Source organism: Crocodylus siamensis, chromosome 6, assembly GCF_052110815.1.
Source record: "Crocodylus siamensis isolate JL-2025a chromosome 6, ASM5211081v1, whole genome shotgun sequence".
Lineage (NCBI taxonomy): Eukaryota > Metazoa > Chordata > Crocodylia > Crocodylidae > Crocodylus > Crocodylus siamensis.
This window is the reverse complement of record NC_143400.1, coordinates 53,936,475-53,960,328: the sequence shown is the minus strand read 5'-3', so window position 1 is coordinate 53,960,328 and position 23,854 is coordinate 53,936,475. Positions and strand designations below refer to the sequence as shown.

The 23,854-nt window shown below is 45.7% G+C and overlaps 1 protein-coding gene across 1 annotated transcript; it reads left to right on the top strand.

Annotated features, from left to right (window-relative positions):
- Positions 1-6,726: 6,726 nt before the first annotated feature.
- On the top strand, positions 6,727-22,558 carry DBR1 (debranching RNA lariats 1). The gene is made up of 8 exons (XM_090054330.1): positions 6,727-6,963; positions 7,244-7,368; positions 9,167-9,247; positions 11,670-11,755; positions 14,603-14,827; positions 15,331-15,411; positions 17,150-17,295; positions 21,032-22,558. The coding sequence occupies exons 1-8, from the start codon at positions 6,767-6,769 to the stop codon at positions 21,714-21,716; spliced, it is 1,626 nt and encodes a 541-aa protein (XP_089910456.1). The 5' UTR covers positions 6,727-6,766; the 3' UTR covers positions 21,717-22,558.
- The last annotated feature ends 1,296 nt before the right edge of the window (positions 22,559-23,854 follow it).

Below are 23,854 nucleotides of genomic sequence, written 5' to 3'. Positions count from 1 at the left end.
ATTTTATGTTCATTTCTATTTGTGCCTTTGACTGCCACTGCTCGTTGCAATGAACCTGCTTTGCAGCAGCCGGGTCCCAGAATACAATGACTTTCCTTTCAGTATAAAGCTATGCTACTACAGCATCTTATGATGCTGGCTGCAAATGCTGTGGTGAGAGGCTCTGGAGGGGAGGGAAACTAATTTTACAAAGGGTGTTATGTGTGAACCCAATGATGATCACTAGCTACACTGCAGGGGGCAACTACATGACTTGACAACAGTTTGGGATCTGTGGAGACTTGAGGGGGTTTTGGACAGGTTATGGCTGAGGATTTAATTACTTGCCATCAGGAGAGCTGAGATGGACTATAATTGTGTCAGGAGGGTGGGAGACTCCATGCTTTGGCCAGCTGACTCCAGGAGGAAGATCCACAATGAGGAAACTCATTAAAATGTTAAAAGCTATTCTTTCACAGTTGAGAGAGAAAGCTGCTGCTGAGAAGTGAAACTGGGAAGGCTGGATGCAGAGGAGAGGGGGCACAAGGCAGGAGTGGTCAGATAATATGGCAAGAGGTCTCCAGAAGGAGTGTCGTTATCATCATTGAGCCAATGAGTTGGGTGGACTGGGCAGTAAAGCTGGTTGATACCCAGGGAATGGTCAAGAACAGTGATTCTCAGCCAGGATGCTGCAGCATCCAGGGTGCCATTAAATCCTTTTAAGGGTGCTGTGGGATGCTGCACAATATTAGCACTGTTAGGCTGCAAATCCCTACACATGATTCACAAGATAAACCCAGAGATTTCAAACAGAAATCCATAATGTCAAACACATTCTGTCCTGCTGTGATCTTTCTGAGTTCTTTGAAACAGAATTGCTCTATTATTTCTCTGTAGTCAAGAAACAAGCGGAAACTCAGAGCTGGCATTCTCCGAGGGGGACCTCAGGTCTAACGAGGGTTGTCTTGAGTCTGAAGATTGAGAACCACTGGTCTAGAAGGTGGCAGTGGGGCAACTGGGTGAGGGTTTTGCAAATAACAAGCAAGGAGTCTGAACACAGACACTTGTCAAGGGAGTAGTGGATGTTGTTGTGGCAGCCTGGAAGTATCTACCCTGCCTTCTAACAGTACGTTGCAGGGATGGGCATTTGACAAGGATTCAGGCTGACAGCCTGGGGCTTCTAAAGAAGTTGCAATTGCCAATAGAGCTCTGTCTTCTTGGAGGGAAGCAGGGATGAGGAGAGAAGGGGGAGGGAGTTGCTCATGCAATTGCTGCTTCTCCGTTTTGAGTGGCTGGATTATCTGGCTACATTTCCTGGGAGGACATCTCCCAGCTGCGCACTATCAGAAAAGCAACAGAGAGGGAGGTTTGTGACCAGTGATATACACACTAGTGTTTGGTTTCTATTTGGAGGTAGAAAACATTGGTACACACATACCACTACCCACCCTCGACCATGCTTCAGCAGCGGCCAAAAGCAGAAAACACATCAGACCTCTGATTCCACAAAGGGGAGTTGGAGGGAAGAACAGGAAGCTGTTTTTAGCCACAGTCTGGTGAAAGGGGCCATGACAGCATGGCCCTTGGTTACTGTGGACATCTTAGGAAGGGTTATTCTAGCGTACAGGATGGGAGCTGGCACCAGTACCCAGGATCAAGGGCGACCTCTCTATGAAGCAGTCAGGGTGGCAGATCCCCATCAACTGGCAGGATAGTGGGTCCTTGGATGCTGGAGAACACCTTTTGTGTACACCTCCAAGCTGGGCAGGGCATTGTCAAGCCCAGCATCAAGGAACCAACTTTTGTCACCAGCTGCAGAGGCAGCAGCTGCATGAGGTGCATAGGGTTTGGTTTCTGGAATGGTCATTGCAAGCGGCACCAGCCCTTAGGGTTAATGTTTTATTGGACCAACAATGTAGTCTGAATAGTTAGACAAGCTTTTAAATGCAAGGCATTCTTTGTCAGGTCTCTGATCCTAACAAGAAGCCACATGATTTCACATAGTGAAACAGCAGAGGAAAGGAGATGAAAGAAATTCTCAAGGGTAGCAGACACACATGTAGCAGAAGAGAAGCTGATTACTAGATCAATGTTTAGTCTCTGGTTCTTAGTCTTACGAATTTTTGTTTCTAAGTGCATCTTTTAAAGCCATTAGGCAGATTTCTCTTGAGCACCAGGATAGTGAGGTCAGAGAAGGAGTGGTTATTCTATGAGAAATATGCTTCTAGTGGTGTATGTACAACTCCCTTCTGTATATGTTTCTGTGAAAGTTCATTTCCTAGCCTAGTTGCTTCTGGCTATGGGGTGCCCTCTGCTGGAGTCTGCACATATCACAAGGAACAGTTTGCAATAGGGTTGCAGGCTTCTTCAAACTATACTGGAACAAGGCGCAATACACCTCTAATCCCTCAAACCAGCTGGGCTCCCTGTCCCTGCCTTGGCCAGTCCTCTCCAGCTCTGCCCCTGGATGTCCAAGTTGACAGCCTTTCCCAGCACACACAGTGGTTCCATGTACCTTCACACTGCATTTCCTCATTTTCCAAGATCTAAAATTATCAAGGATTCTGGGAGCTGCAAGGTCCTGGCACATGCACAGTCCTAGTAAGAGGCACTCAAACCGAGGGAAAGGGGATTATACAGAAGGTAATTGGGAATAAGTGGTAGGAGTCTGGAGAGGGGTTGTGTGCTTGGATCATGGGGAATAGGGGAAGATTAGTGTCAAAGAGCAAAGGTGTATTTCAGGAACCCTCACTTCCTATCATAATCTACTTGTTGTACAGCATGCCAGTTTTTAAATACACAGAGATCTTGGAGTGCTCTGAAGGTCAAAAGCTTTAAATTCACAATCATTCCCTATTTTGTCTTGGTGCATTATATATTTTCCTGGTGTAGTACTTGATCCTTATTTCATTTAATTTTGTTGATTTCAGATCATTTCTTCAATTAATTACGATCTTTTTAAATTCTGGTCTTGTTCTCCAAATTGCTTGCAACCCCTCTCCATATGACATCACCCACAACTATTTAGTGTACTCTCTATTTCATCATTCCTGTTATTAATATAGGGCATTCATACATGTGCTCTGGGAGTGGGGAAAGGGGCACTTTAATCAGAGTCCCTCCAAAAGTATCTAGTACAGCAGTTCTGAACCTTTTTCAGTAGACGTACCCTTTGGTCTCAGAGTGAGACTTCATGTACTCCCTTTCAATGGGAAATTATTTTTTTAGGCCCTTTGACCTGTGTAAGACAATGTATGAAATATATCTCACATACCCCCTGATGGGGCTTCACGTATCCCCTGGGGGTACTGTACCCCTGGTTCAGAACTGCTGATCTAGTGTATCAGTGTCCCCGTGTTGAAAAATGGTGATGGGAGCGCTTTAACTAAAGGTCGTCAAATGAGCTTTAGTTATAAGTGCCCCTGGTGCCATTTTTCAGTGCAGGGACGGTAATACATGAAACGCTGGAGTCTGCTGGAGCACAGTAACTACCACGCTCCAGCAGACTCAGTGAACCAGATGGGGCAACTGACAACTGACACCCAGGAAAAAGCCAACCTATTAAATGGGTACTTTGCATCAGTCTTTCATCAGTCCTATGGGACGGCCCATGCCCACCACAGGACAAGGTGGTCCGGGTAAGGGAGATTCCCTGGCCTCCATTAATGCCGACCTCGTGAAGGAATACCTTGAGAGGCTGGATACCTTGAAGTCAGCTGGCCCTGAGAATCTACACCCCAGGGTACTCAAGAAGCTGATGACCATCGTAGCCCAGCCCCTGGCACGGATCTTTGAAAACTCCTGGCTGTCTGCTGTAGTGCCCGAAGACTGAAAGAAGGCCAATGTGGTGCCTATCTTCACGAAAGGGAGGAAGTGGATCCAGCTAACTATAGGCCCAGCAGCCTGACTTCTATCCCAGGGAAGATCTTAGAAAAGTTTTTAAAGAGGCCATCTTTAATGGACTAGCCGACGCCAACATCCTGAGGGACAGCCAGCATGAATTTGTTGCGTGTAGGTCTTACTTGACGAATCACATTTCCTTCTACAACCAGGTGACCTGTCACCTGGACAAAGGAGAAGAGATTGATGTCATATACCTTGACTTCAAAAAAGCCTTCCATCTGGTATCCCATGATCACCTCTTCGTGAAACTGGCCAATTGTGGCCTTGGGTCCACCACAATCCGCTGGCTGGGAAGTTGGATCTGTGGTCGGACCCAGAGGGTAGTAATTGATGGAAGTCAATCATCATGATGCCCTGTGACCAGTGGGGTCCCCCAAGGCTCTGTCTTTGGACCCATATTGTTCAACATCTTCATTAATGATGTGGACATTGGAGTCAGGAGTGGACTGGCCAAGTTCGCCGATGACACCAAACTTTGGGGCAAAGCATCCACATCAAAAGACAGGCGGGTGATCCAGGCTGACCTGGACAGGCTCAGCAAATGGGCGGATGAGAACCTGATGGCATTTAACACCAAAAAAATGCAAAGTTCTCCACCTTGGGAGGAAAAACCGGCAGCATCCTTATAGGCTCAGCCGTGCTATGCTGGCTAGCACTATGGAAGAAAGAGACAAGATGAACAGGAGCCTGCAATGCGATGCTGCGGCTAGTAAAGCGACCAAAATGCTGGCTTGCATCCATAGATGCTTCTCAAGCAAATCCCGGGATGTCGTTCTCCCCCTGTACTCAGCCTTGGTGAGGCTGCAGCTGGAGTACTGCATCCAGTTTTGGGCTCCACAATTCAAAAAGGATGTGGAGAAGCTTGAGAGAGTCCAGAGAAGAGCCACGCGCATGATCAGAGGTCAGAAAAACAGACCTTATGATGACAGGCTGACAGCCGTGGGGTTCTTTAGCCTGGAAAAGCGTAGGCTCAGGGGTGATCTGATGGCTGCCTATAAGTTTATCAGGGGTGACCACCAGTATCTGGGGGAATGTTTGTTCACGAGAGCGCCCCAAGGGATGATGAGGTCAAACGGTCATACACTACTGCGAGACCATTTCAGGCTGGACATAAGGAAGAATTTCTTTACTGTCTGAGCCCCCAAGGTCTGGAACAGGTTGCCAGTGGAAGTGGTTCAAGCACCTATATTGAATACCTTCAAGAGTAAATTGGATGCTTGTCTTGCTGGGATCCTATGACCCCAGCTGACTTCCTGCCCTTCGGGTGGGGGGTTGGACTCAATGATCTTCCGAGGTCCCTTCCAGCCCTAATGTCTATGAAATCTATGAAATCGAGTCTGCTCCATCTCAGTCAAGTCTCCTCTGCTATAATTACAGCGCATTGGAGCAACCTCACTGCATGTGTATAGGTGCCCCCATCATGACTAGCACCTGATAAGAACAGAAACCTGTGGGATCCCACTTATGAATGGGACAGTCTGACAGCAAACCTGTGCTAAATGTTCCTCAAAAGCCGTTTTTCAATTAGTTGTGGATCTACCTCATGGTAATTTAATCTAGGCCTTGTTTTCCTAGATTGCATATGAGAATGCCACATGGGACAGTGTCATAAGCCTTACCAAAGTGAAGTTAGGCCACTTCTAGAATGTCTACCTTATTCACGAGTCTAGGTATCCCGTCAAAACGTGCCTGGTGTGATGCAGATTGGTCAAGAACAAATCCACATTACTTGTAAGCAACAAATGAGGAGAAAGCCAGATCACTTAGTTTTTTTCCAGCATTTTTCCATGAATCAGAGTAAGGCTAAATGGTCTATAATTTGTTAGGTCTTTCTTTCTCTCCTGCTTTAAATGCAGGCACAATATCCATCCTTTCTCAAATCACTGGGGACCTCCCTCATCCTTTGTCAGTGACTTCCCTGCCTCTTGGCACTCCCTTCAGCTTGCTCCTGGATTTCGGCCTCTGGCCTCTCCCTGCAGCTCAGCTTCCTGACAACCAAGCATGGTTTACTCCCAGACTTTGCCCTTGGGATTTTCCTTCAGACTTAGGAACTAGGTTCCCAGCTCCTGAATACCTGGCCTGGCATTTTGGTTCCTGACTCATGGCTTCTGACCCGTACCCTTGCAACCCCTAGCTCTATCCACTAGACCAGCTGGCCAGCCTGGTGGACCGTAACTGGGACATAGCTGAGACTGCCTTGCAGCAGTTATGCCGCCTTCAACCCTCTTGGAAAGAGACAAGGGTCCGCGGGCAGCATGACAGTGAACACATGGGGGTTTCTCAGAATGGACAAAACCGTTAGCACTGTCAGCTAGCAGAGCTTTTTGCCTGGCAGGGGGTCTCCGCTGGGTGACTTTAGGACCCTCAAATGAGTGGGGCAGGAACCGGCTATTGATCCACTGCTCCTTTTCAGACTGTCACTTGCAGCCGGGCTGTCACCTTGTATTGCCGGAGGGTCCCTTTTAGCCTGAGGAAACTGCTTGGCACGTGTGGCCTGTCTGAATTTACTGCACAATTGCGTGATGTATGTAACGCGTGACGGAGGGGGGTTTAGTATTGGCCCTGTTTTGGTGCCTGCAGAGCTCCGACGCTGAATCAAGCTGTGGGAATCTACGCCCCGGCCCCGAAACACCCAGCCTGCGCCCGCCCCACGCTCCTGGGGGCGGTACGAGTACGGCGGTGACGTAGTAAGCGCGCTCTAGAGGAGGCGGTACCGGAAGAGGGTTGGCTCAGGCTGAAACCGTAATGATCGCGCGCGAAAGGGGGGCGGGGGGGGAGGAGTCGGTGATGTCGCCTCGAACTTGCGTGTCGGATCAGGGGTTGGCTGGGGCCGGTGACGCAGGCGCGGCGCGCGGAAGCCGCCGGCGCCTGCGCAGTCGCGGCCATGAAGGTGGCGGTGGCGGGCTGCTGCCATGGCGCCCTGGACAAGATGTACGAGACGCTGGAGTTGCTGCAGCGGCGCCACCGCCTGCGCCTCGACCTGCTGCTCTGCTGCGGTGACTTCCAGGCCGTGCGCAACGAGGCCGACCTGCGCTGCATGGCTGTGCCTGCCAAGTACCGCCACATGCAGGCTTTCCACCGGTGAGCGGGCCGGGGTGGTTGTGAGAGGTTACGGCGGAGCCGTGGGTTATGAGGGAAGCGGGAATTATGAGAGGTTGTGAGGGGACTGAGGGGGGATTGGGGATGGCAGGCGTAGGTGGGGATTGGGAGTGTGGGGAATGTGCGGGCTGGGCAGTGCGGCTGTGGAGGATGAGGCAGGGGGTGGAGGGTTGAGATGGAGCTAGGAAGTGAGGATGGGGACTGTGGCAGGGTGCAAGGAGTTGTGGCAGGGCAGCACTGACTGTGTGGTGACCATCAACAGGTACTACTCTGGGGAGAAGAAGGCACCAGTGCTCACCATCTTCATTGGTGGCAACCACGAGGCCTCCAACCACCTGCAGGAGCTGCCGTATGGTGGATGGGTGGCGCCCAGCATCTATTACCTAGGTACCAGGTGTTGCCCACCCCTCTCAGCTCTGGCTGCAGGCGGGGGTGAAGGGGGCTCCTGGTGGCCCCTGAGTGCTGTGCAGCAGTGGAGCTCTGGAGTGGCTAGAGCTGTGTGGAGGGGGGGATGCAGCACCACACAGTGGATCTGTGAGGTTGCTCTGCTGCCCGGTTTTTCACAAACGATTGATTTGGAGGTCATGCAGCAGCAAGCCAAAAGCTTTCCAAATGAATCTGTTAAGACCTTAACGCTGTATATGTGGTTGTCTCTGAACTGGTGCTCCTGGCTTTGTGAGACTGTGTTGATTTAGATTGCAAAATCATGTCCTGTTTTGTTTGCAAAGGTAGTTACTCCAGTTTCCCATGAGTGATTTTGATGTTAACATTTGGTGCTAAGAGGCCAGTGAAATGTTCCTGTTCTGGGGGGCAGGCTGGTGGGAAGAAGGAGCAGAGACTTGTACTCAGAGGGTGGTGGTGGACGGGTCATATTCGACCTGGGGAGAAGTGGGCAGTGGAGTCCCCCGGGGCTCGGTCCTTGGGCCCATGCTGTTCAATCTCTTTATCAGCTATTTGGATGATGGGGTGAAAAGCACCCTGTTTAAATTTGCTGATGATACCAAAATTTGGGGTGAGGTGAGCATGCTAATAGGGAGGGAAAGACTGCAGCAAGACCTGGACAGGTTACAGGGGTGGGCTAGCAAAAACAGGATGCGTTTCAATACTGACCAAGTGCACAAGAGAAGACTGAGGGGCGACCTGGTGACCATCTATAAACTCACTAGGGGGAACCAGAAGGGTTTGGGAGAGACCTTGTTTCATGTAGCGCCCCCTGGCATAACAAGGAATAATGGCCATATTCCAAGAGAAGTGGTGCTGGCTCCTACCCTGGGGGTATTTAAGAAGAGGCTTGATGCCTCCTTGGCTGGAATCATTTGAGCCCAGTTTTTTTCCTCCTGCCCAGGCAGGGGGTTGATCTTGAAGATATACAAGGTCCCTTCTGACCCTACTTCTATGATTCTATGACCCTTAAGAGTGTAAACATTGGGTTGGTTTTTTATTTTGGTATGGAGCCTGTAGCCTCCCTTGCTCCTGGCTAAGAGCATAAGAACTGCCATTGACTGGGTCAGACCATGAGTCCATCTTACCTGGTGTGCTGTATCACGCAGGAGAAGGGGGCATATGGTTTACTTGGTGGGCTAAGGCCCATGATTCCCATTGGCAGCTTAAAAGTCCTGTATTGTGCAACAACAGGGAGCAGATGCTGAAAGGGAGTGTGAGCTGGGTCTGACCAGGATTTTTCCTCTTGCTTCTTTCTTACTTGCAGCCTCTAGCCTTTTAATGTCTAAGAAGTTCTGGTTCAGAGGCCATACCCTCACTCCCATGTTCAATACCTGCTAATCTCCCTTTCCTCCAAGAATGTGTCCAGTCCCCTTTTGGCTTCCTGGGTTGCTCTCCATCAAGTGGCCTGATGCAGACTTCTTTGGATTTTCCCTTTGTTTCAAAACCCTCTGATGTCAGACTAGCTATACGCTCATAGGGTCTGATCTGACGCAGTGGTTTATATCTAACCTTAAATAGCCCTTGTTCTGTCGAGTCACTGGAGGGTTGTATTGAAACAAACAATTTTTTTGTTTGTTTTATTGACCTCTGGGAGTTTATGGTTCACTCTGAACCTTGAACATAAAGCATAATTTTGAACTGTTTAAGATTTCATGTCTGTGTAGTAAAAGTGTATTGAGGCTCAAATGTGTGATGTGTTTAAAACATGCAGAGAATTGTACTTAATGTCTTCTCGTTGTAGGTTATGCAGGTGTAGTGAAGTATCGTGGTGTAAGAATTGGTGGAATTTCTGGCATTTTCAAATCCCATGATTACAGAAAAGGTAATGTTTTTATTAAAAACAGAGTTTACTTGTGCATTTTAAATGTCTTGCAGTTAGTATGCCATAAACTTTCTATTTGGTGATGTGTGTGAATTATTGGTATGCACTTGGGGGAATTGCAACTTCCAGCAAAGATAATGTGTGGAAGTAGATTCCTGCTGTTGACTCTGTGTCTGCAAAGGTCTGGCACTAACTCCTCAATCTGAATGTCCATGTGTATCAGCAGAGTGTGTTTTACCTCACCCCTGGAATGCCTAGACTTGCTCAGAGAATGTTGGCAGTTGATTGCTGCAAGGCAAATGCGTTCAACAATTGCTAGTTCCTTTTTGACTGTCATTGGCAATGATCCCAGTGTTCTGCAATTTATTTTTGAAATAGACCAATACTAGAAAATCATGACTGCTTCCATTTATCTCATTCAACAAAATTGAGGATTCCTTGGTATTGTATAGAATTACTGAGAAGCTACCTTAAGTTGGAATTTGGAGCTGCAGATCTGCAGGATTCCATTTCTTCCTCTGTTCAGTGATATACAAGGACAGGGGAAGTCTAAGGCATTTGTCTCCCTGCTCCCAAGAAGACCATTTCTTTATATTATGTTAGTCAGTGGGTAAAACACTAATCATCTCAAGTCTTCATCCTTATTTCCTGTTAGAGGTCAGAGTTTTCAGGGGTCTGTGCTTTCTATGCTTTCTTTGTGCTGCCCCTAGCAAGAGACCTCTGAAGAGTGACCTCAGGTGGCTTCCATGCTGTGAAGCTTTGGAGTAGTCCTTTTGCATTTGGCTATTCTGTTAGTTTTATTATGGCATGCACTAGCTGTATTATAATTGGTTTTGTGATCTCTGAGTGTGGCATTTCCTTGCAGGGAGCCTTTTTTTTATGCAAGAAGGTTTTTCAAGACCTGCAGTGTAGTAAATGTACTGAGGTCTTATGTCCTAATAGTTTAACAGGGATTTTTCTCCTTTGTTCTAATGGAGCATATAGGAAATCTGCTAGTTGTGTTGCTGTACAGGCTTTCTATCCTAGGATTGGGAGGCACACTGAATTCTACTTGATAGCAGTGGTTACTCCCATAGTTGACAGTCTGAAACTTTACTAGTAGACATCTGAAAGTTTGCTCTGCAAGGATGGGTTTGGCCTCAGCCTGTTCAAAGTACTCATGGTGCAGCATCATGTGCAACAGTCTTTGCAGATCCCAAGGTTGTAAGTCTTGCACTCACTTCATCTGGCAGTAGTCTAGAAGGTTCTGCTGCTTCCCGGGTGAACATATCTAAATGCCTTTAGTCCAGCAAGCGTAAAACTTTAGGGCCTGTGAAACCTGTTCTCTGATAGTCAGGCCTGCTGACTGGAGACTTTCAGAACAGTCAAATGAGCTTCATCTTCATGTATCTAATCGCTACTACTACTGGAATTTGGCTGTTAGTGAGTGATTTGATCTGTTAGTGTTGCAACTAAGTTAGAGATGTGGATCAAACCTTTCCACCACATTTCTTTTGAGCCATGTCTAGCTTTACTTGGTGGAATTGTCAGGTCTTTAATTGATCAGTTGTGGACAATACCAGTCCCACTATATACAATTCTTTAACCAAAATATGAATATCTTGAAGATAAAATAACATTATTTTTGCTGTATTCAATAACACGTTATCTCTTGTTTGTTTTCTTCCCATGGAGGATTCTTGGAACTTTTTTTTGTACCATGTATTTGGTGGGGGAAGGAGTTATTTACTGGGAGGGAGGGTCTGCATATATCAACAAATTGATAAAATGTTGTTCATTTAGTCTAGGGGTGCTCAACCTCCATTTGACCCGTGGAGTTGTGGCATCTGGCTTGTAGGCCTTCCCATGGGTTGGGGTACTTGGTGGTGGTGGGGGGTGGCAGCAGTTAATATGGCCATAGTCTCCTGTTGCCAAATTCCCAAGCCCCATGTGGCCAGTCAGAGCTGGGCCATATACCTCCAACTCGCTGACCCTGTGGGGCTGCATCAAGCCCCCTCCTTCCCTCATGGAGATGTCAAGCCCTCTTCCTGCTATAGGGCTGGATTGGGGCTGGGCTGCTCCCCTCTCCATGCAGCCACAGGGCACTGCCCATCTAGTTCGCTTGGCAAAAAGGTTGAGCACACTGATCTTGTCCAACCCCCTGCTCAGCTAGCAGTGCTCCACTCTCCTCCCCACAAAATTGAGGATTGTTACTCTTCTATTTTGAATTAGTGCTTCTTAGGAATATCTTTGCCTCCTAGTGGGGAAAAACTGGCAGAATAATGGGTACAGCCTAAACATCTTCATATAATCTTAGCTACTGGCAACCAGAGAGCTTTGTTTGGCATTTCTGCCAGGCACCTATGTGGGTCCAGGAGCTCTGCACAGGGAGGATTATAAGGAAACTGGATACCTGTGACACGTCTTTCTTAATATATTACAGGACATTTTGAGTGTCCGCCATACAATCGACAAACAATAAGAAGTGCGTACCATGTGAGGAACATTGAAGTCTTCAAACTCAAACAGGTTAGCAGAACTTTTTTTTTTTTTTTTTTTGAAGAGGGGAAGATGATATTGGAGTGAGTGAGGGGAATTTAGAGGTGCGCTGTTTGTGTTTTCTACAGAATCAAAAAGCAAGGCTGGAAGGGACCTCAGAAGATCACTTAGTCCAGCAGTTCCCAAACTCTGATAGATTTCACACCACCAGTTTAAAGCAATACAACCTTAAGTACCACCAGCACATTTTTGTCATGTAAAGTAATTATAATAAATCTGTTAATGCATACTACTGACAGGTTGTCTGTGTACCACAGATTGGGAACAGCTGATAGTCCATAGGTTGGCAACCTGTGGCCTTGGCTGGGGCTTTACCTGCATTGCAGTTTTCCCTGCTGCCCAGACACAGCACTTTTCTATATTGTACTGCAGCTGAGCTTGAAGGAGAAGTGGTGACAGTGACAGCAGCTGGGTCCTGGTGGTGGCCTGCCTAGGAGCTGAGCTAGCCTGCTGCCACAGAATGCTGGTGACTGATCTCGTCCAATCCTTTGCTCAAGGCAGGATCACCCTTGTCTAAATCTTTCCAAATGACTGTTGTCTAGCCTGCTCTTAAGCTTGCAAGGATGGCGAGTCCATGTCAGAATTACGTGCCTTAAACTACTTAAAAGCTTGTCATGGCTATCTTCAGCAGAAGGCTAATTGGGAGTGTCCGACTTTGTCTTGCAACAGATAAATTTCCTTATTTACTGACGATTGTATCAGACAGGTCTCCCTCACATAAACTCTCTTAATTACAGAACTACGAATTATTCAGGGGTTCATAGGCATGTAGGTAAAGTCATGTATGGGAGGGGCAGCCAGAGCTTGTAGGTGAGGCTTTTTTGTTATATTGTGACAGAGATGTTTGCATTCCCTGTGGCTTCCTTATTTGGTTGGAAGCATACGGTTTTTTGTAGTGCTGTATAATCTGTCACTGTAGAGATGTGCTGTGTGGGGATTTGAGGTCTAGCTAGGGTTGTACAGTTTGCTGCTCTGCTTTGGTGGAGGAGCAGTGGAATGTTGCACTCAACCATAAGTCCTATTAAAACAAAAAAACCGAAAAAGCAAATTGCATTTAAACGAGTGTGTGTGTGCTTGTGGGTTTCTTTTTCCACTAATGTGTCAAATGATTTGGGATCAAAAGGGCTGGAAGGGCTTGTTTGACACCTCTGTTGTCAGGGACATAGAAAGAGCAAAGAAGTCTTTGAAAGTGGATGAAGGAGGCCCTGTATGGTTAAAGGGGGATCCCTGCTTTCCCTGACTCCAACCCCATGGTGCTTGTATTCCTGGGGTAGGGAAACTTGCCCAGTGCTGCATCTGCTCTCCTGAGCTACCCGGGTTCCCATCAGGCAAGAGCCTCAGTCTAAGATGCTGGGGTTCAGGAGAAACTGTTGGTTTTAGCACAGGGGCTTTTAGCATCTGTCCCCTGCAAACTCTGCTGCTGTTCCTGGCAGAAGCAAATTTCTCAGCCCAGATTTTCCTCTCTTCCCAAACCATATAAAATAGGAAGCAGCCAGCTGGCTTCCTGGGAGGAAATAGAGGTGTAGTGGAACTTGCCATGGATCACTAATTCTGTCCACTTGGCTACCTTCTCCAGATATTCCCTGGAAGAGAGTGGTGTATGATGTTCCTTGTTAAGTAGGCTCTCTGCAAACTGGTGGATCAGCTGTGTCCTGGGATGTCCCCTGACACAGCTGATCCATTGAACTGGGCAAAATATATATTACCTATTGTCCTACCCATTGATATTGCAGGTGTGATCCTCCTGTGTCCTGTCCTCCCCTCCCTTTTCACCCCAGGGATTCTCCAGGGTAAACAGGGAAAGTTGGTTCTGGTACAGTTCTGGGGCTGGGATTGGCAGTCCTGGCACTGCACTGGAGTGTTGAACTTGCTTGGCTTGGTCTTGGGCTGAGATTGTCAGCCCTGGGACCACGCTGGAGCAAGCTCAATGCTCTGATGCACTCCTGGGTTTGAGGCTGTCAGTCATCTGATTGCTGCAATCCCAGATTCTTGGACTTCCAGAGTAATGAAGATGGGTGCCCAGGGAATCCCAAATGTTGGGAGCTCAAGCAGGCATTCTCAGGGCTTCAGGGGGCCAAACTTCCGTGTCCCAGAATCGAGGCATAAAGAATACTTTATCAATTGCAAATTAAATCTGGAAGATTGTATCCAGTAGTTTAGAACAGGGGTTGCCAACTGGGGGTACATGTAACCCTGGGGGTACTTGGGAAGGCCCTAGGGCAGCAGTTCCCAACATGGTGCCTGCAGAAGATAAAACTTCAGAAGAATACAAAGTAAAGGGAAGCTGCATTTTGAAGTTGCGGATCTAACGCAATTTTAAATAATGGATGAGATGGTTGGATTGATCTAAATTCTCAGTTGTAATATTCATATTGGCACCCACTGCTGCTGCTTTTAAATTCAAATATGCACTTGAGCGCACAAACATTCAGAACCCCTGCCCTAGGGGGCATGCATGGGCAGGCAGGAATGGAACGCCATCACCCCATGCTGCCGCCTCCCAGGACCATGGGAGATGGGGCGGGAGGAGCTTGCATAGTGCAGCCACCACTCTGCACTGCCATTGCTCTGTGTACCACTGTGTGCTGCCCCTGCCCCGCATCTGGCCTCCAGGAGTGCACTTATTAAAAGGTTGAAAAGCCCTGGTTTAGAAAATAAGGTTTTCATGACATAGGATCTGTGGTCGGGCAAAGGAGTAGGATGCATCCGTTCATTAATATTTCAAGTGCTCTCTTTTGCTGTGTGAGTTTGTAATGCTTATAATTTCCAGATAATGTTTTTATTCATAATTTGTATGTATTTTTTTTGGATTGCTAGCTAAAGCAACCAATGGATATATTTATGTCTCATGATTGGCCAAGAAGTATATATCACTTTGGAAACAAGAAACAGCTTCTCAAAAAGAAATCCTTCTTCCGCCAAGAAGTGGAAAGCAACACATTGGGGAGCCCTGCTGCTTCTGAGCTCCTGCAGCATCTGAAACCCACCTACTGGTTCTCAGCACATCTGCATGTTAAATTTGCAGCCTTAATGCAGCACCAGGTAAAAAATACAAACCCGAAATAAAAGCAAGTATCCCATGTACAGCTCAAGTCTCCACTGTCAGTGCCAGGTCTGACTGGCTAAGCTTTGAGTACCACTGCATCCTTCCTCAGGGCTCTGGGTGAGAAGCAGAGCTAAGTAACAGATGGAACAAGGGCTTGTGTAAAACTCCATGTGTAAATAAAAACAGGATACAAGAGAAATTATCAGGTAGGCATCAGGTTTCTATTGCATTTCTCTGTTTGTTAACTGGAAAAGCAAGATTGTGCAGGAGGGTCGTTATCACTTATGAACTGCTGAGAATAGCGAGTATCAGATAGACAGTGACTTCATGACCCATTATAATCTGTGTTATTGGATGTCTCTGAAGTGCAGAGAAATGGCTTAAATTTTAAATCTTATTTTTGATTTATTTTTTAAATCTATATCATTTTGATTCAGAATGGCCCCCTTATCAAGTTGCTTTATACACTGTCGGTAATAGTTTTATTCCTGTTTCCTAGATGGACACTAAAGAACAGCTGCCAAAAGCAACAAAATTCTTGGCCCTGGATAAATGTCTGCCACACAGAGATTTTCTGCAGGTAAAACCTTCATGAAATGGTCATCTATTCACATTTTAAGTACTTCATGCATCTCAGTTAAGGAGTGCACTACTTAGCAGCAAGCTGAAGATGAATTCTTCTGTCCAAATAAATCTAAATTGCTGTTTATGACAGGAGAGAGCTTGTCAAGGTAGGGAAAATCATATCTTCTATTTCGAGTGTAAGTAAAAAGTACTAGTCTCTTATGTCCCTATATAGACTCTTGAGCCATGTTACTCATATCCAGTGTACCAGCTAATGCAGGGTATAGGGCAGCAGGCCAGATAAATGGTGTGGGGCCAGTCCATAGGCTAAATCAAGCCATACATGCTGGGATTGTGCTCTAGGGCCCTGTGCGCTGAGACTGGGCCTTGGTGGCCTGACATCACCCCTATCCAGCCCTGTGGCATCAGACCCCTGCGCCACTGGTTAAAACCATGCACATGCACTCTGGCCTGCAGGGCTCAGGGCGTTCTGCAGTTCCAGGAATTTGGCAGTAGGGGAGTTATGCTGCTGCTCCTCTGCTACCAAATTTTTGGATCCATAGGAAGCCCTGTGGACTAGATGACAACACTGGGCGCTGGATCCAGCCTATGGGCCAGGGGTTTAACACCCCTGGTGTATGGTAGTAGCTCATCAGTGTTATAGGCCAGAATGACACTGTCGTCTTACTATGAGCTGTGTCCCAGTGACCCGGTGTAGTTGTTGTAATTCTGTCTTTGGGGAAAAGAGCTGTGTGACAGATGTCATGTAAAATACCCGAAGTATTAGGGGAGAAAAAATGGTCTGAAGAAAATGTGCTTCCTCAGTGTCCTGGGGAGGACCCCAAGGTAGGCTGGGAAAGACTGATTTTTTCCTGGAGCTGAGGCTGCTTCCCCATGTGTGCCTAGCCCCTTGGGATGGTTTTTTCAGATGGGCAACTTGATCCTATCATCCCATCCTTTTTCTTTCGAGGTTAAACTGTTGCAACATATGCTATGTGGGGTTATGTCATGATTAGTTCAGAAGCTGGAACTGGTGGAAAAAGCTGCCACTTTCTTTGGTGAGTGGGGTATCTTGGCAACAGCATAATGTCTGTGCTCCAGGATTTAAGCTGTGAATGGCGTGGAATCAGCTGGAATTGTTGTATGCACCTGCATTCAATAGATGTGCTAATGCCTAGAATTCTTTCAATATTATGAGAGGATAGTTGACAGGACATTCTTGAGCATTCTTTAGACCCTTGAATGCCCTCCTGCTACAGTTCTAAATAGTCTGGATTTAGCAGCTTGCAGGGAGGAGCCCCTTGGACCGGCTGCTTTTGAGGTGTTATGCAGGGCCTGTTTGTTTCAGTGACTCGAGGAGGACTGAAGATGTATCTGTACTGCAAAAAGGCAGATCCCAAACATGGATTGGCTTATTTGCATTGAAGTAGTGGTGAAGACAAAGGTTTTAAATTGTTGCCAGCCCTCATTGAAGTCTGTAGGGGAGTCCATTTGCTAATTAGAATTAAAAATTGAAGTTACTTTTTGCTTCACTCCTCTTTAACCTGAATTAAGAACACCTGTGCACACTGCAAAAGAGAGAGTGTCCGTTATTTCTCAGCCAAAGCATAACTAGTAAGTTTGAGTTGAGGCTGTTTTAACTTGGTTTTTGTAACATTGAATAACTGCTAAGACTCCTGGAGAGTGTGCTATTTATTGTTAAGATAATATCAGTAAATAAGGCATTTCTTTTTTCCAATATTATTTTTCCCAAGATAATAGACATAGATCATGACCCCAATGCATCAGACTCTCTGGAATATGATCCTGAGTGGCTTGCTGTTCTCAAGGCAACCAATGATCTCATTAATGTAACTCAGAACTCATGGAATATGCCAGAAAACAATGGCCTCCATGCAAAGTAAGTAAAATAAAGAATTGCTAAGGTAAGTTATGGGTTGAAAGCATGTGGTGTAAAGAAGTTATTTTAGATAGACAACCAGGCCACAGTTCCAGTCTAATGGTCGGTGCAGTCACTGGTATAAGCAGAACTGCTGAAGTAGTTGTTGATGTGCAAATTTGCATTTAACCCTGGAAGCAGAGAACTAAGGTGTCATAGAGCCTGTGCTGCTCCATGTAAGCATGTACTGTTTTTTCAGGCTTTGAAGTGCATGCTGTCTTAAAGGAACATGAATTGATGAATCCTCACATTTATTTCAGTATTTGCATGAAAAAAGTCTTCCATAACACTGAACTGAAGAGACGTGCATAGCATCTGTATACACTGGTATAGCTGCATCTTTTTAACAAAAAAATGTAATTTACATTTGTAAATGCTATTACTAAAATTACAGCATCAGGGTTTTCTTTTCAGTTTAAGCATTTTTTTCTCTTTGAAGAAATTGCCATACCAGTTTCCTAAACAGCACATGGTCACAGACCACACATCCTTTGGTTAATATTGTATTCTTATGTACAAGGGATCTGGTAGTCTAGATATGATTGTTCAAAGAATCCTGTTGCTGCTAGAAGAAAGAAACAAGAAGGTGACCTGGAGACTTAAAGAAAGCCTTCTGGTGCATGGTATAGCTGGATGTGCAGTGTAGTCAGAGGGCTCTTGCCCTCTTGTAAAGTGGGGAAGTCAGGCCCGAGGCTTAGTTCTGGCTGCAGCTCAGGCTGGCATTGCCAGCTCCTGCTGTGTGGGGGATAAGCAGGAAAAGGTCTGCAGTCAGGGAACCTCATTCTCTTTACCAGTGGGGTTTCAGCACTAGGAGGAAGAAGGAATTTGGGAACCCCCATTAGAGATGAAGCTTCAATGCACAGAGTAAGAGGATCCAAGGCAGAGGACAAGGGGAGGTTCAGCCCTGCCTTTGTCTTGAAGTTGAGAGAAGTCTCTGAAGCCTCTCTGAGCACTTCAGAATGACCTGTAGCTAAAGCTTATCTGGGATCCAAGGTATTCTAACTCTCCTGCCAGAGGCTTCATAGTGAGGGTGAGAACGGGGAGAAAAGTCCCCATCAGAGGAAAGAACATGGAGTACTTGGACATGAATGTCCCCTGGGATCTGCTTCTCTGGACACTCCTGAATGCAGTCTGGTAGTGTAGAGTGCTGTACCAGCTCTTGTGGAACAAACCTGCTTGGAAGTTGTGAGATCAACTGCACCTTTGCTGGCAGCTGCTCTCTAAGCAGAAGATATCAGACTCCAGCTTCTCTCTGGAGCACCAGAAGAGGCTGAAGAAGGATGGTACTTAAGCTCTCGCATAGGATCTGTAAGAGCTTGGTTCAGTTACCTGCACTGCTGTAGGTTTTGTGGGTGACCTTGACAAAGTTGCTTAGTCTCTGTGTGTCTGTTTCCTACCTATAAAATGGGATATCAGCACTCCTTACCCCCGCACATGTTGGGATAAATGCACCTTACACTTGTGAAGTGTTTGGATACTTCAGTAACAAGGGGCTGGGTTATTACTTTACATCCCCATATAAGGAGAGGCAGTGGAGAATGCTTTATATTTTAAGGATGCTTTTGCTGCCACTGTCCTGTACCATGAACCTGCAAGAAGTTTGCTGGGGTCCTTTGACAGGGTTGCTTAAGTGCTGCTTTGTGCTTTCCTGTATCAAGCTGACAATGAACGCTGCATCCCTGATAGGAAACTTATCACTAACCACAGTGTTAAAGACTTGTTCACTGAAACCCAGGGCTGGATGTTGCCATTTGAATGTCTTCCCGGGGATAATATGGGTACTCTAGATTTTAAGAGTCATCAGAAGAGACTATTCACAGGGAAGGATTAGCAGCAGCATTAGTTGCCTTGATGGGGTGATAGAAACCTAAAATGAGCCAGACTTGTAATCCTTCAGCCACAGATCCTCACTTCTGTCTCTGGTCTGACAGCTTACTCTGTCAGAGCGCTGAGACTTGAGAAAATACTCCAGTAATGTGCTTGTGTTTCATTGGCACATACGTGTATGTTCATCTATCCGTGCTGTACTCGTTTTGTACATGTTTACATTATGACACATGGTATCACATGCAACGTAGATTAAAAATGCAACATTTGCCTGTTGCATTTAGACAAATATATTGAAGTCAGCATGCAAAAGTCCACTCCCAACCTAAAGATTGTTCAATAAAAGAACTGACATTAAAATTTGGCCAGCTGCGCGCTCTTCCTTTTTTTTTTTTTTTAATTCTCTTAAAAACAAATGTAATACCTGCTGTGTATTCTGGAGAAATATAATCTGAAACATCACCCATAGTCATTAAGGTCACAACTCTTTTTATAGCTTTTGATGTAAAGTATAAACATTGTGCAACTGATAAATGGGAAACCTCTTTAAAAATGTCTGATCTAATTGAGCATCAGTTTATCTTTCTGTTGTAACTTGTGTTATAGCCAGCTACAATATCTTGAAAAGTCCAGACTATCTGTCAGTGTAAACCAGTTGTGCCTCTAACGAGAATAACTAGATGCTTTTGGCTTCCACACTTTGATAAAGGATGTAGGGGAAAAATGGAGAAGGTGCAGTTAAATCACAAAAACTATCTGAGGGTTAGAGACAAAGACTTCTCTGAGAAATAGGGTATCTACACCATGTCCCCAGTGCAGGAAGGGACAAAATCTTGTGAGCTGGTCACCTGACTGCTCCTGTTGGCTTGGGTAAAACCCAAGAATGTAGTGATGAGGGCACTCCAGCCCTTCCTGGGGCTACTGTCAAGCACACTAGAAACAGATCTTTAAATGGGGGTAGAGGGGAAAAGGTAACCTTAAGTGGCTTCACTGCCACACTTCTGGGTTTAGTGCAAGTAGGCAGGGTGCTCAAGGGTGCCTCTCCCTGGGGGTGTCTTGGACACCTTGTAGGCGTAGCTGTAGAGATTGATCAGTTTTATCTTCTCAATGATGGAAAGGTCACTTGAGCAACATAGAAGTGTCTTCACATGGGGAAGAGAGTACTGAAGAACTAATGGTTGGCAATTGATGCCAGATGAACTCCAATTCTGCCCAAACTTAACGGAGCAAACAGTCAAAGGAAGTAATGGTTTCTGTCTTAATTTCTTCAGTCAAGCTTGGATGACTGTGTAGAAGATAGGCTTTCTCTCAACACAAGTTACAGAAGCCAATACAAGGGAAACTAGGTGAAATTGAGGGGGATATAAAGTTCAGGTGAGAGACTCCTATGGTCCCTTCTTGCTTTAAACTTCCTGAATTCCACCCCCCCACATGTAAAAGAGGAGTATGTGATTATTCCCAAGGTCAAGCTGTGCTTATAAAGTACCGTTTAGTGCTGTTTCACAGTTGGTCCCAACCCAGCTTGTGTGGTAAGGTGCATGAAAAGCTGACTGCACAGACTACTGGTTTCTTCCATGTTTATCTTGTTACTTAGTTATAGTAAAACAGCTTGGAAACCAAAGTAAATTTCCAGGTTAGGATGCTAAATATATATTACATTCTGTTCAGTTAGGGTTCATACCATAGTTTATTGGAGTCCTCATACCAAGTGAGGTAGTATATACTTCTTGGCGAAAGCACTTGAAAAATTAAATGTTGCTGATGGGTAAAGTGGTTTAGTGTTAATGTCTTTAAAGAGAACTATAGGTGGATGGAGCACGAGATAAATTTTGACTTATTTTTCTCATAAAAACTTTTAATTCTCTTTTAGGTGGGATTACAGTGCAACAGAAGAAGCTATCAAAGAGGTATTGGAAGAGATGAACCATAATCTCAAAATTCCTGTTAACTTCTCTCTGACAGCTGCTTGTTATGATCCCAATAAACCTCAGAGACACCTAGAACCAGTTCATGTTATCAATCCTCAGACCACTGAATTTTGTGCCCAGTTTGGCCTCATTGACATTAACAACAAGATCCAGCGAGCGAAAGAAGAAGGTTCTGTTCGTGGGGAATATGAAGAGGAGGAGGAGGAGGAAGAAGAGAGAGACAGTACTGGGTCAGCAGAGGAACCCAGTGAATATAATACAGATAGTTCTGGGTTGTCTTTGTCCATTAACCCAGATGAAATAATGCTGGATGAAGAGGGTGGAGATGAAGAGCTGAGCACATGTTCTGTGGATCCTTCACCTGATCACCCTCCTGACTTTTCTGCAAGCTTTTCTGACATCAGAATCATGCCAGATTCCATGATGGTATCATCTGATGATGCAATGGATTCCACCAGTGAGGAACTGGAGAAATCTGGTGGGAGTAAGCAGACAGAAGAGAAGAGTTTAAATGAAAGATCCTTAAAGCGCATTGGCAAAAATGAGAATGGCAACAGTGGCGTGAAGAAAATTAAGAGGCGGAATCAAGCTATCTATGCTGCAGAGGAAGAAGATAAAGTAGAATGAAAACTTGAGCATTACACTTCTTAACTTTCCATGCTGACCCTACCTCCTTGGTGGTGTGCAGGCTATTATGAACTTCTAATGCTTTTAAAATTAAGTGTTTGAATTGATCCATGCAATGGAATAAGACTGTATAGTTAATTACAGAGACTTCTGTGGGGAAGGACTATCTATTTAGTTAAGTAAATGTCTAAGCAGGAAGCAGAGCTTTTTGAGGAGTCTTCAAGTTTAGGCATAAGCAGTTGGCTTTTGCTTCAGCTTTTGAGAATTAACTCATTTTATTTACGTTCTGCTGTGCCTCTATGTCAGGTTTATAATACTTGGTTAACATGAACATTTCCTTAAGTTATAATTCAGGTGGGAGAGAGGATCAGAGTTTGGGATGATACAGTTGCATTAGCTTTATTGCTTTCTTGCAGTTTATCACCTTTGTACCAATTAGTTATTGCAGACGGTTATCGCACCGTGGCTAGAGCAGTATTCCCAAGATAGACGCAGCAAGAGAAGAAAGTAGTAATGGTTTCGTCTCTGGAGGTACTGGTCATGCAGTGGGAAATCCTGGTAATCAGTGTTTTTAAGCAAACATTATGAATGTCTGCTCTTGAGTTGTCTAATTCAGTGGTGCTTAACCTTTTTGTCTGGCAGGCCGGATGGGTAATGATGAGTTCTTTCATGGGCTGGATCTGGCAGTGGATCCAATCCTGTACCTGGGGCAGGTGCAGTGGGGGGCCCCTTCCAGCTGTGCAGAGTAGGGTAGGGAGCAGCCTGGTCCTAATCCAGCCATGCCAGGGAAGGGGGTATGGCCCAGCAACAACCTAGGTGTGTGTGTGGGGGGGGGGGGCGCAAATCCAGCCTGAATCGAGGAGATGGCATGGCTCAACCCCACAGGAGGAAGGGGACATGTCCCAGCCTTGTGGAGGGGGAAGGGGGGTGGGAGTGGGGGGTGGCTTGGCCCAGACTTGGCTGTGCAGAGGGAAAGTGGCATGGTCCAGACCCATGGAGGGGTGGGAGAGGAGAAGGGAATATGGGCTGGCTCCAAACCAGTGGGAAGGTGCTATGGCATGGCTATATGGGGCAAGGGTTGTGACCTGTCTGCAACCCACTGAGCAGGGTGTGGGATTTTGGCAGTGGGGATGGGTGGTGATATTACCTGCCACTGCTCCCCCACTGCCAAATATCCTGATCTGTGGGGAGCTCCACATAGCAGAGGTTGAGTGCTGTTGGTGTAATTGTCGTTTGTAATTAGTTTTGACATACTAAAAAGTATTCACGTTGTGGACATTAAGCATCATGACTGAAGGCTGTAGTACCATGGAGGACCATGCATTTCTTTTCTAATAGAAGCTGTCTATTTTGTGTCTCTGTCTCTCTTAAAAGTTCAGAATAGTAGTTCATAATTAAATTATTAAAAAGCCCTGGATTTCTGTATTTATAACACTGCCTTAGAAATGCTCTGTGTGAATTGCCTAATCATGGTAGGTGGTCATGTTTGATTTCAGTGGAAGGGGCTAGAGCTTGTAAACTTAAAGGTAGGACTGGTGGTAGTGCCTATATTTTTATTGCTACCTGACAGTGTTTCCAAGAAGGCCCGATTTTGAGTTGCTGAAATTTGCCAGAATTTAGGAACATAAGAAATGACACGTGCACATGCACATCCTTCAAAAGAATGCTGAAGTTTCAAAGTCAAGTACCCAAAAATTAGGAAATGCCAAAACTAAGGTGGTCTGTATAATTTTAATGGTGTCCTTGTGTTTGTGCCTTAGGGTAATTCTGGAGTTATATGATCACACTTTTTTAAAAATATTAAACTCTGCCTTATTCAGTGCAGAGGGGTGACATGCTAAAGAGTTGATTCTTCTCTGTTTTGTTTTATTCTCATTCAGTTTGTTCCCATGCCCTGTTTACTGCAAATCATTCGCACCTCTCTCTCAGTACAAAGCTAGCTTCTTTAAGAGAGTCCTCATCACCTTAGCAAAGGAGTGTTTCGCAAACCATTAATTGTTCTTCAGTCATGTTCTTGGATAAAGTAATGTCCCCCTTCTGTGGATGGCAATCTGCGCAACAGATTCATTGAAGTCCGTGTACAAGCTAACTTGAGGTGCTCAATTTGCACCTCATTTGGATTTGATTTTTTTTAATGG

Bases quoted from the DNA above. Each gene is read 5' to 3' on its own strand.
- DBR1 (XM_090054330.1), top strand. From the start codon at position 6,767: ATGAAGGTGGCGGTGGCGGGCTGCTGCCATGGCGCCCTGGACAAGATG. The intron at 7,369-9,166 runs GTACCAGGTGTT...TTCTCGTTGTAG, and splicing joins GCCCAGCATCTATTACCTAG to GTTATGCAGGTGTAGTGAAG. The intron at 11,756-14,602 runs GTTAGCAGAACT...TTGGATTGCTAG, and splicing joins AAGTCTTCAAACTCAAACAG to CTAAAGCAACCAATGGATAT.